This window comes from Pinus tabuliformis, chromosome 1_2, assembly GCF_031772625.1.
Source record: "Pinus tabuliformis cultivar Carrire ecotype Pingquan chromosome 1_2, CPIR1, whole genome shotgun sequence".
In the NCBI taxonomy this organism is placed as follows: Eukaryota; Viridiplantae; Streptophyta; class Pinopsida; order Pinales; family Pinaceae; genus Pinus; species Pinus tabuliformis.
In genome coordinates this window covers 810,942,018-810,957,408 of record NC_142298.1, presented here as the reverse complement: position 1 = coordinate 810,957,408, position 15,391 = coordinate 810,942,018, and the positions used below count along the sequence as shown (strand labels likewise).

The 15,391-nt window shown below is 37.0% G+C and overlaps 2 protein-coding genes and 1 long non-coding RNA gene across 3 annotated transcripts in view; all 3 read left to right on the top strand.

Annotated features, from left to right (window-relative positions):
• Positions 1-10,771, top strand: part of LOC149208380 (uncharacterized) — a 136,337-nt gene extending 125,566 nt beyond the window's left edge. Inside the window, exons 2-4 of the long non-coding RNA XR_016252742.1 lie at positions 6,076-6,209; positions 6,489-6,628; positions 10,556-10,771. This is a non-coding gene — a long non-coding RNA (uncharacterized LOC149208380). The remainder of the gene's footprint in view (positions 1-6,075; positions 6,210-6,488; positions 6,629-10,555) is intronic.
• Positions 10,772-10,910: 139 nt separating this feature from the next.
• LOC149208379 (ABC transporter B family member 11-like) lies at positions 10,911-12,957 on the top strand. The gene is made up of 2 exons (XM_089396036.1): positions 10,911-11,191; positions 11,594-12,957. The coding sequence occupies exons 1-2, from the start codon at positions 11,130-11,132 to the stop codon at positions 11,952-11,954; spliced, it is 423 nt and encodes a 140-aa protein (XP_089252162.1). The 5' UTR covers positions 10,911-11,129; the 3' UTR covers positions 11,955-12,957.
• LOC149208378 (ABC transporter B family member 9-like) lies at positions 12,149-15,166 on the top strand. The gene is made up of 4 exons (XM_089398321.1): positions 12,149-12,211; positions 12,293-12,545; positions 12,778-13,051; positions 14,256-15,166. Exons 1-4 carry the CDS (start codon positions 12,149-12,151, stop codon positions 14,911-14,913), a joined length of 1,248 nt encoding a protein of 415 aa, XP_089254447.1. The 3' UTR covers positions 14,914-15,166.
• Positions 15,167-15,391: the final 225 nt, after the last annotated feature.

The following is a 15,391-nucleotide window of genomic DNA, read 5'->3' as shown; positions in this document are numbered from 1 at the left end:
CAATATGTATTCTATGTTTCTATGTAACAAACAAAAGAAGAAAAGAAAAAAGTTATTATTTTAAAGCATGGGTTTCATGCTTTTTATTGATGGTCTTCTAGGTAAAAGCATGTTCTTCATGTTTCTATAGTTTAGGTAAAAGCATGTTCTTCATGTTTCTAGAGTTTGTTAAGATTTGATCATGGCACAAGTATCAGGATTCAGAGCCACTGATATGTATATTTACAATTTTTGGTCTGATTCTACTAGAGACTTCATGTGTCAACATTCATGTGTTTGTCTATTCGGTGATAGAAGTTTGGCTTATACATTGCCTTCAATTATCTGCACAATTGAGGATTTTGTGTTATGGAGTCATAACATTTTCCAAGATGATCATCGTGAATATATTTCTTGTATGGTAGTGACATTATTGGCAGTAAGCCATGTTGAAAGCTCTGATTTTGATGCATTATTAATATTCAAGAAAAATACTTTTCCTCCCTTATGGACTTGCAGACTAGAAGATGTTTATTTGTGGTAGCATCGGATGTGCTCTAGCCATGAAAATTGGTGGAGAGGCTAAAGCACATGAGATCTCCAAGACCCAAAAATAGTTTGGGGAAATTCCACCCGATTAGAGAGATATTAAAATAATTAATATTTTTAATGGAGTTCCTAAGTCTAAACTTAGGAAAATTAAAATATTAATGAGTATTAATATAAAACTGGGTGAGAATGTTCTAAATGACATGGATCAAGCCAAATCTAATTTTAGCCATTGATTAGAGATTTAATCTCGGCTATTGAAGACTCAACAAGAAAAGTATAAGAGGAGGCTGGAGGGTCAGTTGGAGATACACCAAGATTGATCAGTCAGTTCGATTTTCTGGAGCAGGGTTTGCTGAGAAAATTCGAACAAGTGATCTGAGTTGCAACGAGGGGCAGTGAGTACATAGCAAAGAGGCAAAGATAGTGCCGAAGGATCAGCGCAGTGGTAGAGGGGCTACGCAGAGGCAGCCATAGTTACACAGAGGCAACAGGAGCCACACAGAGGCAATTAGTGATTGCGCAGAGGCTAAGGGGTCTGCGTGGGTCACGCAGAAGGCCTAAAAGCTGACGCAAAGGGTTTAGGGGTGACGCTGGGACTAGAAGGGCTGACGCAGAGCCTTGGAGAAGCGCTGGAAGGATTTTCGTGGGACAGATTTGTTGAATATCTGTCTCCGAGAAGAGGTATTACTGCCGGGTAGAAATCTCTGTTGGGTGAGCCAGTTTGGCACCCTAGTTGTACTCAAGAAAGTTGCTTAATAATAAAACCCTCAGAACTGTTGCACTGGTTTTCCCAAATTGGGTTTTTTGGGGACGATTGTCCAAAAATAACGGTGTCCCTTGTGTGTTTGTCTATTATTTCAGTTGATGATCTGTATATGAGTCGAGACTGCATTTGTGTTTATTTTCAATATTTATATGGTTAAATAACTTGTTAAGGAATAAACAAGTAGGTGAAATAAACCAGATAATGCAGTAGGAGTTTTTGACGTGTCAAACTTAGAAATTTCAACATGGTATTAGAGCATTGCAGATCACAGGAGAACTAAAGGCACTAGCTGAAATCAGAAAATTTGCAGCAGAAACAACTGCCCTGAGAGATGGAGTTGTTCCTAAGCAGAAGGCAATAGAGCAGGAATGACGCAGAGGGCTTGTGTCATCATTTCAAGCCAGAGGGAGGGACAGTGCAGAGGTAGAGAGAGGCAGAGAGAGGCAAAAGAGGCTCACAAAGAGCCACGTCGTACTACTCAGCCAGGTAAGCTTGATGCAGTTGGCCAAAGGAGTGATTCAGCCTTGTTGGGATTGTGCAGAGCTATAAGAGGCTCAGTTTCTTTAGCTGCTAGGGCCTAGGGCGCTGTGGGCAGATTGTGGATTGGGAAGCTGGTGGGGTGTTGTTGCTGTCGAAGCAGAACAATACCTAACGGGACAGAATCAAGGTAGAGGGAGCCGTTGCCTTAAGGGATTTCTAGCCAAGAAATCCAGATCCGAGTTGCAATTACAAAGAGGATCGAAGAGGAGCGGATCGACAGTTGGCGGGAAGATTTCTAGCAGGAAAATCGAGACTCAGAGGGAGTCGAGGAGAGAACTTCTAGGAGGGAAGTCGAGACTCAGAGGGAGTCCAGAAAAGAAGAGCGAAGATGGCAATGAATGGACTGAGGGATCAGGACAGGTTGGACGGGGCCTCCAACTTTGTCATTTGGAAGGCCAGGATCCTGTCTGTTCTAGATAAACATTGCATCAAGGGCTTCGCCTTGAGAACCGTGGCTATCCCAAAAGACCCAGCTGATAATGAAAGGTATGAGGATGCAATGGCGAAGGCAAAGTGCATAATTCTTGATGGGTTCAAGGATCATGTAGTACAACATATTGCTGAGAAGAACACGATAAAGGAGATGTGGGATACTTTGATGACATTGTATCAGGGCACTTCCGTGCAGAGGAAGATGTTACTGGAGAATCAACTACAGTCGTATCATATGCAGAAGGGGGAGCAGATAGATCTATACCTCAACAAGTTGTAGGAGATTCGAGACCAACTTACTTCCATAGGGGCCACGCCAGATTAGGAATTCATGATGAGGACCGCCCTGAATGTAGTCTCCGAGGATTGGGAGACATTTGTCCAAAGCATTTTGGGCACAGCGACTCTCCTAGGATGGGAAGAGATGTGGGTAGCTCTTCGCCAAGAAGAGATCAAACGACTGATCAAGGCGGGGAGTAGCAGCAAAGGAGGTCGAATCAAAAAAGAGGAGTATGCGGCTTTGGCATCTGTGGGACATCAGGGGAAGAGAAAGAAGAAGGACATCTCCAAGGTAAAGTGCTTCCATTGTGGGGAGCTGGGTCATTATGCAACCCAGTGTCCCAGGAAGAAGAATAAGGGAGAGGCTTCTGACTCCAAGGCAGCTTCGACTAAGGCGGAGAAAGAAGTCAAGACGGATGACGATTGTGCCATGAGTGCTCATGCACCTCTAGAGAAGAGGTGGGGTGACATCGAGTTGTAGTCAAGAGGACTACAAAATTTGAGGGGTAGGATCCTTGAGGTACCCAAACTCTTGGATCATATTCGGCTATGGGAGCCCCAAATGACAGTAGCAGGATGACGGATGTCGATAGAAGCAAGATGCGGATGGAGCGACAAGGCAGTGCTACAGTGCAAAGGTCTGCAACAACGCAGTGGGGGTTGCAACAATGCGAGAGGCAGAAAGATGGTTGCAGCAGTGCGAGAGGCACAAAGATGGTTGCAGCAGTGCGAGAGGCACAAAGATGGTTGCAGCAGTGGAGAGAGGCATAGAGGTGGTTGCAGCAGTGCGAGAGGCACAAAGGTGTTTGCAGCAGCGCAGAGGCAGCAGAGGGAGCACAGGATAGCATCAGAGGTAGATCGACAAGGATGTCAGTAGTTGGGTAGATCAATTACTTACTTCTCAGTAACTGAGTTGCAGTGCAACAGTTAGCAGTGGTAGTGTTATGGGTAGCACGATGCAACATGTTGGGAGGAAGGACGGATGCAGAGGGAGCTGCAGTACAGATGTAGCAGTGGCAGTGGCAGAGCCATGGGCAGCAGTACACGAGGCAGTAGTGCAAAGGATGCTAGGCAGCAGGCCAAGCATCAGCACAGGTACCGGTGCTGGAGAATTAGTGTGATGTTTAGTGGTGGAGCATTATTACTAGAGCACATTCCTCGCTAAGAGGGAGTGTTGATTTGTGGTAGCATTGGATGTGCTCTAGCCATGAAAATTGGTGGAGGCTAAAGCACATGAAATCTCCAAGACCCAGAAATGGTTTGGGGAAATTCCACCCGGTTAGAGAGATATTAAAATAATTAATATTTTTAATGGAGTTCTCAGGTCTAAACTTAGGAAAATTAAAATATTAATGGGTATTAATATAAAACTAAGTGAGAATGTTCTAAATGGCATGGATCAAGCCAAACCTAATCTTAGCCGTTGATTAGAGATTTAATCTCACATGAAAAGTATAAGAGGAGGCTTGAGGGTCAATTGGAGATACCCCAAGATTGATCAGTCAGCTCGATTTTCTAGAGCGAGGTTTGCTAAGAAAATTCGAACAAGAGATCTGAGTTGCAGTGAGGGGCATTGAGTACATAGTAGAGAGGTAGAGATAGTGTCAGAGGATCAACACAGTGGCAGAGGGGCTACGCAGAGCAGCGATAGCTACGCAGAGGCAGCAGGAGCCATGCAGAGGCAGCAGGAGCCATGCAGAGGCAACTAGTGATTGCGCAGAGGCTGAGGGGCCTGCGTGGGTGACGCAGAAGGCCAGAAAGCTGATGCAGAGAGGCAGAAGGCTGACGCAGAGGGTTCAGGAGTGATGCTGGGACTAGCAGGGTTGACGCAGAGCCTTGGAGAAGCGCTGGAAGGATTTTCGTGGGACAAATTTGTTGAATATCTGTCTCCGAGAAGAGTTATTATTGCCAAGTAGAAATCTTTGTTTGGTGAGCCAGTTTGGTACCCTAGTTGTACTCAAGAAAGCTGCTTAATAATAAAACTCTCAGAACTGTTGCACCGGTTTTCCCAAATTTGAGTTTTTCCAGGGACGATTGTCCAAAAATAATGGTGTCCCTTGTGTTTTTGTCTATTATTTCAGTTGATGATTTGTATATGAGTTGAGACTGCATTTGTGTTTATTTTCAGTATTTATATGGTTAAATAACTTGTTAAAGAATAAACAAGTAGGTGAAATAAACCAGATAATGCAGTAGGAGTTTCTGACGTGTCAGACTTAGAAATTTCAACAGAAGAATCACTCATTGCCCTGCATGTGAGTTGAAGAATCACTCATTTCCCTGCATGTGAGTTGCATGAGAGACTTTGTAATATTTCTCTCTCTTGTACATATGGAACCGCAAGCCTCCATTTCTTGAGAGCTCGGGAGTATGAAGGATTTGGAGCTTTTGAATATAACCAACAATCTTCTGGTTGGTAGCATTCCCAAAGAAATTTGGGGTTTCATGAAGCTAAAACATCTTGACTTGAGCAGGAACTCTTTTTGCTTTTTGTCATAATTCCCTCCCCTAAAAAACACACTACTAATTTTTCCTTTAAGCTGATCCATTTTTTCCCAAACAAATGGATTTTATCTGAATAGAATTTCAAATGCATCCCTCTGAATTTCTTTTCGCTTTTTGTCATAATTCCCTCCCCTAAAAAACACACTACTAATTTTTCCTTTAAGCTGATCCATTTTTTCCCAAACAAATGGATTTTATCTGAATAGAATTTCAAATGCATTCCTCTGAATTAATAGGTTGTTTGCTTTATTCTTGTGATTCAGGAGTTCAGTAAATGAAATCATTACTACTCATATAATGCTAGTCTTTGTTCCAAGAGATAATGAGGTCTTTTCACTTTAATGAAAAATCATTCCCAAAAGAAAAATAATTCATGACTTAGAAAATTTATTTCTAGTAAGAGCTTTATTGATTTACTTATGTACTTGATAATAATTATAATGAATTTAAACAAATAATCAAATGGCACCAACAAAATTTCGAATAGGTCCATAAATTTGTTTGTTTCTTGTAACTGAGCTTTATGGATTCACATACATACTTAATAATTATAATGAAGTTAGAGCAAATAATGAGATTGTAACAACAAAGTTAAAACAAGTCCATCACTTATGTACTTGATAATTATAATGAAGTTAGAACAACAAAGTTAAAACAAATCCATCACTTATGTACTTGATAATTATTATGTATTTGATAATTATAATGAAGTTAGAACAAATAATCAGATGGTACCAACAAAGTTAAAACAAGTCCATCTTAAATGTTTAGGCTTAGCTAATTCCGTTTATTTTTAAGCCGGACAACTTTCTTTTTAAGATTTTTCCGTTCGTTTTTAACCCGGACAACTTTCTTTTTAAGATTTTCTCATTCTGCTCAACCATTTTTACCTTTTATTGAATACATAACAATGTAACAAGCACTCTTTGTATGTGTTTTTTGACTTTAGCTAAAACCTTACAAGGTCAAAATTTGGATGTTATGGCTCATTCACTTATGTACTTGATAATTATAATGAGCAGGAACTCTCTGAGTGAAAAGATTCTCAAGAGCCATTTGAGAAAGGAGGAACTTAGTAACAATGCTCAGCAATGTAGCTAGTGGACGACAATGATGGAGAAGCAGCAGGACAACGATCTAATGAATGCCATTGCAGGTGCCCCCTATCTTCTTTTTTATTTACATGTTGCCATTCAAATCACACTTTCTGTTCCGTGGATGTCATGATATCTTTATAAAACAATGGGTAGAATAGTTTTTAGGATTTAAGTATCCCCTTCTTTAGATCATTGTTAATGGGCTTCTTTTATTGAATGCATAACAATGTAACAAGCACTCTTTGTATGGGTTTTTTGACTTTAGCTAAAAGCTTACAGGGTCAAAATTTGGATGTTATGGCTCATTCACTCATGTACTTGATAATTATAATGAGCAGGAACTCTCTGAGTGAAAAGATTCTGAAAAGATTCTCAAGAGCCATTTGAGAAAGGAGGAATTTAGTAACGTGCTCAGCAATGTAGCTAGTGGACGACAATGATGGAGAAGCAGCAGGACAACAATCTAATGAATGCCATTGTAGGTGCCCCCTATGTTCTTTTTTATTTACATGTTGCCATTCAAATCACACTTTCTGTTCTGTGGATGTCATGATATCTTTAATAAAACAATATGTTCTTTTTTATTTACATGTTGCCATTCAAATCACACTTTCTGTTCTGTGGATGTCATGATATCTTTAATAAAACAATGGATAGAATAGTTTCTAGGATTTAAGTATCCCCTTCTTTAGATCATTGTTAATTCGCTTCTTGTTGCTTAGTGTAAAAGACGGGATTCTCTTCTTCCAAGATATTAAATTACAACATCATGTGGGTCAATGTGAAAAGGAATTTGAGGGAGAAGTCTCAGCTGAGAGAAATTGGGTAAGTATAAGGATATGGGTGCCAGATTCTTTTTTCTCTTTCTCCTCCATGTTGGCAACCTTGTAAAGTTCAAGCAAAAACACACACACGAAAAGGCTAAAAAAATTATACACCATTTTGAAAATGAGATTGTGGTTCTATTTTTGATACTGTCCTTTTTGGTCATTTTAGGTCATTTTAAACTCTATTCGCTTTTTGTCATAATTCTCTACCCTACAAAACACACTACTAATTTTTCCTTTAAGCTAATCCTTTTTTTCCCAAACAAATGGATTTATTTTATCTGAAGAAAATTTCAAATTCATCCCTCTGAATTAATAGGTCGCTTGCTTTATCCTTGTGGTTCAGGAGTTTCTTTCAGTAAATGAAATCAATCAATACTAGTTATATAATCCTAGTCCTCGTTCCAAGAGATAACGAGATGAAATCAATACTAGTTATATAATCCTAATCCTTGTTCCAAGAGATAACGAGGTGCATAATAGGTTGATTGCTTTATCCATGTGGTTCAGGAGTTTCTTTCAGTAAATGAAATCAATACTAGTCATATAATCCTAATCCTTGTTCCAAGAGATAACGAGGTGCATAATAGGTTGATTGCTTTATCCTTGTGGTTCAGGAGTTTCTTTCAGTAAATGAAATCAATACTAGTCATATAATCCTAGTCCTTGTTCCAAGAGATAACGAGGTTTTTTCACTTTAATGAAAAATCATTCGTAAAAGAAAAATAATTCATGACATAGAAAATTTGTTTCTAGTAAGAGCTTTATTGATTTACTTATGTACTTGATAATAATTATAATGAAATTAAACAAATAATCAAATGACACCCACAAATTTCGAATAGGTCCTTAAATTTGTTTATTTTTCACTTTAATGAAAAATCATTCGTAAAAGAAAAATAATTCATGACATAGAAAATTTGTTTCTAATAAGAGCTTTATTGATTTACTTATGTACTTGATAATAATTATAATGAAATTAAACAAATAATCAAATGGCACCCACAAATTTCGAATAGGTCCTTAAATTTGTTTATTTCTTGGATTCTGAACAAATAATCAGATGGTACCAACAAACTTAAAACAAGTCCATCACTTATGTACTTGATAATTATAATGAGTTTAGAACCAATAATCAGATGGTACCAACAAAGTTAAAACAAGTCCATCTTAAATGTTTAGGTTTAGCTAATTCTGTTTATTTTTAATCCCGACAACTTTCTTTTTAAGATTTCCTCATTCTGCTCAACAATTTTTACCTTTTATTGAATGCATAACATAACAAGCACTCTTTGTATGTGTTTTTTGACTTTAGCTAAAACCTTACACAGGGTCAAAATTTGGATATTATGGCCCATTCACTTATGTACTTGATAATTATAATGAAGTTATGCTACCAACAAAGTTAAAACAAGTCCAACTTAAATGTTTAGATAGTGTTTAGATTTAGCTAATTCAGTTTATTTTTAAGCCTGGCAAGTTTTCTTTTTAAGATTTGTTCTTTCTGCTCAACAATTTTTCCTTTTATTAAATACATAACAATGTAACAAGCACTCTTTGTATGTGTTTTTTGACTTTAGCTAAAACCTTACACTTTAGCTAAAGCCTTACAGGGTCAAAATTTGAATGTTATGGCTCATTTTGGCAGTTTCCATCAGTTTTTCTTCAATCCAAAAGTCCATTTATTAGATAGAACAATGGTACTAGGAAGTTACCCAATAAGCCATCAGTGAAGGTATTATTGATTTGAATTATAGATGTTAGCTTGATTGCATGCAGTGTTAGTATAATCGTGCATTACTTTATTGAGATTTTTGTGTTAGTATAATCGTGCATTACTTTATTGAGATATAAAGTTCAGAATTAAAAATCTCAATAAAGTTCAGAATTAAAAAGGCTCCACAAAGACAACGATTGTATTATAAAGCTTGCAATGTATTATTGATTTGAATTATAGATGTTAGCTTGATTGCATGCAGTGTTAGTATAATCGTGCATTACTTTATTGAGATTTTTCAGTGTTAGTATAATCGTGCATTACTTTATTGAGATATAAAGTTCAGAATTAAAAATCTCGATAAAGTTCAGAATTAAAAAGGCTCCACAAAGACAACGATTGTATTATAAAGCTTGCAATTAAAAGGGCTCCACAAGGACAACGATTGTATTATAAAGTTTGCAATTAAAAGGCTCCACAAAGACAACAAAAAAATCACAGGGTGATTAAGAAATATTTCCCCAACAACTTATAAAAAGTGGTGTGTATATGATCATATTATCAATTGGTGGAATCCTTAACAAATTATATGCCAGCTTAATATTTATCAAGCTTGTAATTGCTTTATATGCCAGCTTAATAATTATCAAGCTTGTAATTGCTTTTTTAATTTTGCAGAGAACATTTGTAATTGCAGTTACAAGAGGCAGGACCAATTTGGATGGTTTGATAATAGTGAAAATTCAAGGTCTTATCAAGCTTGTAATTGCTTTATATGCCAGCTTAATAATTATCAAGCTTGTAATTGCTTTTTTAATTTTGCAGAGAACATTTGTAATTGCAGTTACAAGAGGCAGGACCAATTTGGATGGTTTGATAATAGTGAAAATTCAAGGTCAGTGGATGGACAAACCTCTAACTGTTTTGGTAATAGGAGTAAAACACTCCAAGGGCAAATACCAAATTTGTATTAAATACTAAATTTGCATTTTCCTCTGTATACATTACATTAGATATATCATATTGGTGATCATTCTAACTTCAAATTTCTATTTTCAGTCTTGCAATAAGTGCAAGATTATCAAATAGTTCTGAATACATTACATTAGATATATCATATTGGTGATCATTCCAACTTTAAATTTCTATTTTCAGTGATGCAATAACTGGGCTGTAATGGTGGCTTTGTTCTCCTAAGCGTCTGTCCAAAATAAAATGTCTTGTTGCAAACAGTCGATCCTCTTGTTCACTCAAATATTACAACTTGCCTCGCTATGGGTCTTCTTTATTGGAATTGGGCCTCTAGTTCAAGCAAATATTACAACTGGCCTCACATTGGGTTTTTTTTAATCCTTTCTTTACTGCAACATCTTCCTTACCTAGTTTACCTCCTTCAAGTGGAACTTAGGTTTAAAGTTCCGGAGGCATCCCTCATAAAGCAGCGTTGACCTATGAAAACAACTCTCCTATGCTGCACTTTCATACACTGCACACACATGGATACAGATCACGTCCTTTCTGGCTCCGATGTCAATATATCAATGTGTTAATCGGAACAGTGACTATGGCTGCAGCCACAAGTAAATGCCCAATAACAAAATGAAATGCAAATCGATATTTAAATTCCCACAGCATCAACATGTCTATATTCTTGATATAAGTCACAATGGTATAACTGATCATTAACTATGTAACTAGTGAAAATTGTAATTGAAGTGCAAATTAACAGTGTAATTATATTACTCTAATGGAAGATTGTACAATAACCTTTATCATATGTTTATAGTTCTATTTTGCATTTTCCGAATAAGAATGTATAATAACCTTTCTCATATTTTTATATTTGCCGTTGTTTGTTCAGGTTGGGAAATTCATCCAGGTCGTGTCCACATTCTTCGGAGGTTTTGTTGTCGCCTTCATCAAAGGATGGAAACTTACCCTAGTAATGCTATGTACGATTCCCCTTCTTGCACTGGCGGGCAGTGCTATGGCTATGATAATATCAAAGATGTCAAGCTGAGGCCAGCAAGCATATGTAGAAGCGGGCAATGTTATGGAGCAGACAATTGGTTCATTTAGGACGTTAAGTATGTGATCAATAACACAAACCACGCCTTTTCATGTCATAAAACCAGGTTTCTTTAGATCTGAAATTGAGGGTTACCGTGTTTTCATACGAGCACCAGTTCTATTGTATATAATCTATTCAGATTAATAACACATTTTAGTTACATTTCAGGTTGCTGCTTTTATCGGGGAGAAGAATGCTGTTACTGACTATGAAAATTCCCTTACAATTGCTTACATGGCTACTGCTCATCAATGGTTGGCTGCTTATCAATGGTTGGCAGCTAGTTTTGGCGTTGGGTCTTTACATTTTATTTTGTTCTCCACCTTTGCATTGGCTCTTTGGTATTGATAACGGTTAATTATTCATGAAGTATATTCTGGTGCCGAGTGTGATTAATGTCATCATTGCAGTTCTGACTGGAGGCATGTGACTTGAATGCATTGTGAAATGCATTATTGTCGCTTGATCAGGAAATTTGACTATGACGTAGTCTTTAACGCGACTTTTTGAAAGCCTTTTCGGCGATTTTTCCGGGTGAAAATCCGGCAGTAATTTATTGAAATCCAAGTTTGATAACTAGTTTCTGCACAATGAAAGCGTCCCAGGGGTTTTTCAGGGTGCTGAATCCGAATATGCAGTTAAAAAACCATTTTAACTGCAACAAATCATGATTTCATCTCAATTTCTTCCGCCGGATTCCGTCACCGGAATCTCAAAAAGTCGCATTATAGACAACTCCTTTGACTATAGGGATTTGCACTTATTCAAACTAGATAAATTCACATTAATTAATGAGAACACAATGATAAATGTTCTGTTGGATTTCAGGTCTCCGGGACAGGCGTCACCATGTTTAAATGCCTTTGGAGCTGGACAAGCTGCAGCTTACAAAATGTTTGAGACAATTGATAGAAAGCCAGAGATTGATGTATATGCGTCGCCATGTTTAAATGCCTTTGGAGCTGGACAAGCTGCAGCTTACAAAATGTTTGAGACAATTTATAGAAAGCCAGAGATTGATGTATATGATACAAATAGATTGGTACTTGAGGATATTCAGGTTGATATTGAGCTTAAAGATGTACACTTCGGTTATCCAGTGCGGCCTTATGTTCATATATTTTCTGGGTTCTCACTGGAAATACCCATAGGTACCATTGCAGCTATAGGGGTACCACTACAGCTATAGTTGGAGAGAGTGGAAGTGGGAAGTCCAAGTTATATTATCTTATAGATAGATTCTATGATCACAAGCTGGTGAAGTGCTTATAGATAGTGTCAATATCAAACAATTTAATGGATAAGGCAAAAAAATTGGACTTGTAAGCCAGGAACCTGCTCTCTTTGAAACCACTATTAAGGAGAATATTGCATATGGTAAAGATGGGGCAACACCAGAGGAAATATAGGCTGCTGCAGAGCTTGCTAATGCGGCAAAATTTATTAGTAACATGCCTGAAGTTTCTAGAAATAGATCTTCATTATTGGTGATTGGTATATGCTGACAGTCATGGTTACTCTTTTCAGGGGTTTGATGCCCAATTATATGGAGCTCAAAAGCAAAGGATTGCAATTGCGTGGGCTATTTTAAAAGATGCCCGAATTCTCCTCGTCGATGAAGCTGCCAGTGCCTTGGATGCAGAGTCTGAAAGAGTGGTTCAAGAAGCTGTTGATAGAATTATGAGAAATAGAACAACAGTTATTGTTGCAGATCGTCTGGCTACTGTCAGAAATGCTGATATGATCGTTGTCGTCCAGCGTGGCTGTATTGTTGAAAAGGGTAAATTTCTGCAATGCTTTAGTTTTTAATCTTTATTAACAAACAACACAGATATCGACAATCTAACATCCACTTGCTTATAAAACATTTTTTCTCCATTCCATTATTAACAAATATTGTTCAAACAAGAAAAATTATTTGATATTTTGCAACAGGCTTAGTGAGGTGACTCTTCTTCGTTACTCATTACTCACGCAGAGCTATTAATGGATATGAGAAATGTTAATTTCAGGTTCACACTCCCAGCTCATCATGAACCCATCTGGGCCATTCTCCCAGCTTATATGTCTGCAGGAAACACATCCACCAAAAGAACAATATGCAAATGATCCTGAGCATATGGAAATACATTTGCGTGATTCCAGGACCGTTGGCAGGCGTAGTAGTCGAAAGTCATCTCCTAGACGATCTATAAGCAGTAGATCATGGGGAATTGGTGGTAGTTCTAACCATAGTTACCAAGTTCGTCCGTACCGCCGAAAAAAATACGTTAATTCGGCAGTTCGGTTCGATACGGTGATTAATTCGGAGAACTTCAATTCGGTTCGCTGTCTCCAACATTCACTCTGCTTCGTCCCTGAGTGTGAATGTGTTTCGCTCCCAACCTTAGCGTGAATATGTTTCTCTGCTTCGTCCCTGAGTGTGAATGTGTTTCGCTCCCAACCTTAGCGTGAATGTGTTTCGCTCCCAACATGACTCTGTTTCGTGCCTTAACTTGAATGTGTTTCGCTCCCAAAACGAATACGTGATGTGCTTGGTTACACTGAACAGTGGCTATGTAAGCAAAGTAAGCTATAAGGTAAATAGATCTGAAGTTTGATATATACCAATCTATATGGTTGACTAAAAACCTGGTTTAAATTTTATAAATTCAGGAAAAATTCAAAAAATAGTGTTATATGTATGTAAATTGAAAAGTATTTTATTTTGTTATTATTTTTTTTAATAAAATTTACGGTTACCTCCATAATTTAGCAACTTACTTTTCAATTGTTGAATTGGTGGAAATAGGTTATTGAACTTACTCTTCAATTGTTGAATAGGAATCGTCCTTGCAAGGTAAAATTTTTAATCCAGCTTTGCTTTGTTCATGCATTAGAAGAATACAAATTCGGACCTGCCCAACCCGGGTGGAAATAATAATAATAGAGGAAGGGCAAAACAAGTTTAGAACTAGGCAACTTTGGTGGAAAATTGAAAATAATATAGAGAAAGGTAAAGCTAATACTAAGATCAATTAGCTTTTATATATTTTGTTATTGGAAAAAAATAAAAAGAAAAGTTGATTTTTAAAGAAAGAAAAAAACGGTAATTTCTATCTTATCAAATTGGTAATTCTTATTGGAAAAACAAGACTATAATTTTTATAAAAAAAAAATAAAAAAATAGTAATTTCTATATTAGAAGATTTCATAAAATGACAATTGCAATTAAAAAAAAGATAATTCCTACCTTATAAGAAATTATAAAATAGAAAATTGGAAATTATAAAATAGTAAATTGGTTACAAATCAATAACTTTGATATAAAACATAAAAAACAATAACTTCTATTTTGGAAAAAAATTAACATATACAACTTTTATATTTTCATTAAAATTTTGAATATAAAGATTGTTTATTTAAATTTATAAATAAAATAAAAAAATTAATATATTAAAGTATTTCTAAGATGTATAGTGTCGAATTTTTCCGGTATTGAATTTTATAGAGTCGAATTTTTTCCGTATCGTATCGAATTCGAATCCGAATTCGAATTCGAATTTGGTAACTATGGTTCTAACTCTGTTTCCTTTCCATTTTCGTTGCCTGGTGGAGTTGGTCTCCAGGAAAATGTTCAAGTGGGCAAAAGTAAGCCAAAGAAGGGCTTCATGAATTGGTTTTCGTCCAAAAATCAGGGAGATGTCGAGGATGGGCAGTTAAAATATGGAAAAAATGTTGTTTCACGCCTAGCATCTCTCAACAAGGCAGAGACTCTAGTGTTCATACTGGGATCCATTGCAGCAGTTGTTCATGGGGTTACATTTCCTATTTTTAGTCTCTTGCTTCCAAGTGTTATTGCCAGTTTTTACGAACTTCCACATAAGCTTCGAAAAGATGCCAGATTCTGGGCACTTATGTATATAGTTTTGCAAGCAACATGCCTCCTCATGGGACCAACACAGATCATCTGTTTTGCTGTTGCTGGTGGCAGGCTTGTGCGACCTATACGATCATTGACATTTAACAAGATTGTTTACCAGGAGATTGGATGGTTTGATGATAGTGATGGTTTGATTGATGACAAACCTTTTACCGTTTTGTTAATGGGAGGAAAAACACTCCAAAGAGTAAACACTAAATTTGTATTCGCCTTGGGCAGACGTTAGATATATCATATTGGTGATTATCCAAACTCCAAATTTGTGCAATAGGTGCAAGATTATCAACAGATGCTGCGACAGTGCGTAGTATAGTGGAAGATTGTGTTCAGAATATTTCAACAATCACTGCTGGTATTGTTATAGCTTTTTCAGCAAACTAGAAGTTGGCACTTTTGATATTAGCTCTCCTGCATCTGCTAGGTCTTTAAGGTTGAGTTCCAGTGAAGTTCCTGTAGGGTTTTTCTGCTGATGCAAAGGTTAGGAATGTCATTGGCCCTGAAAAGAGTGTACACAGACTGCATATTGCTAGACATGGTTTATAAATCATATTAGAATATGTATAATTGGACAATTTTTTCAATTGGGATTCATGGTTTAATACAAATCGGACTTTCAACTGTAGACCAGGAGGTTTCTCCTCTTCCTAAAGAGCTTTAAACATTTTGGGATGTTATTCCTATAGAAAGGGATCATATTCCAGGTT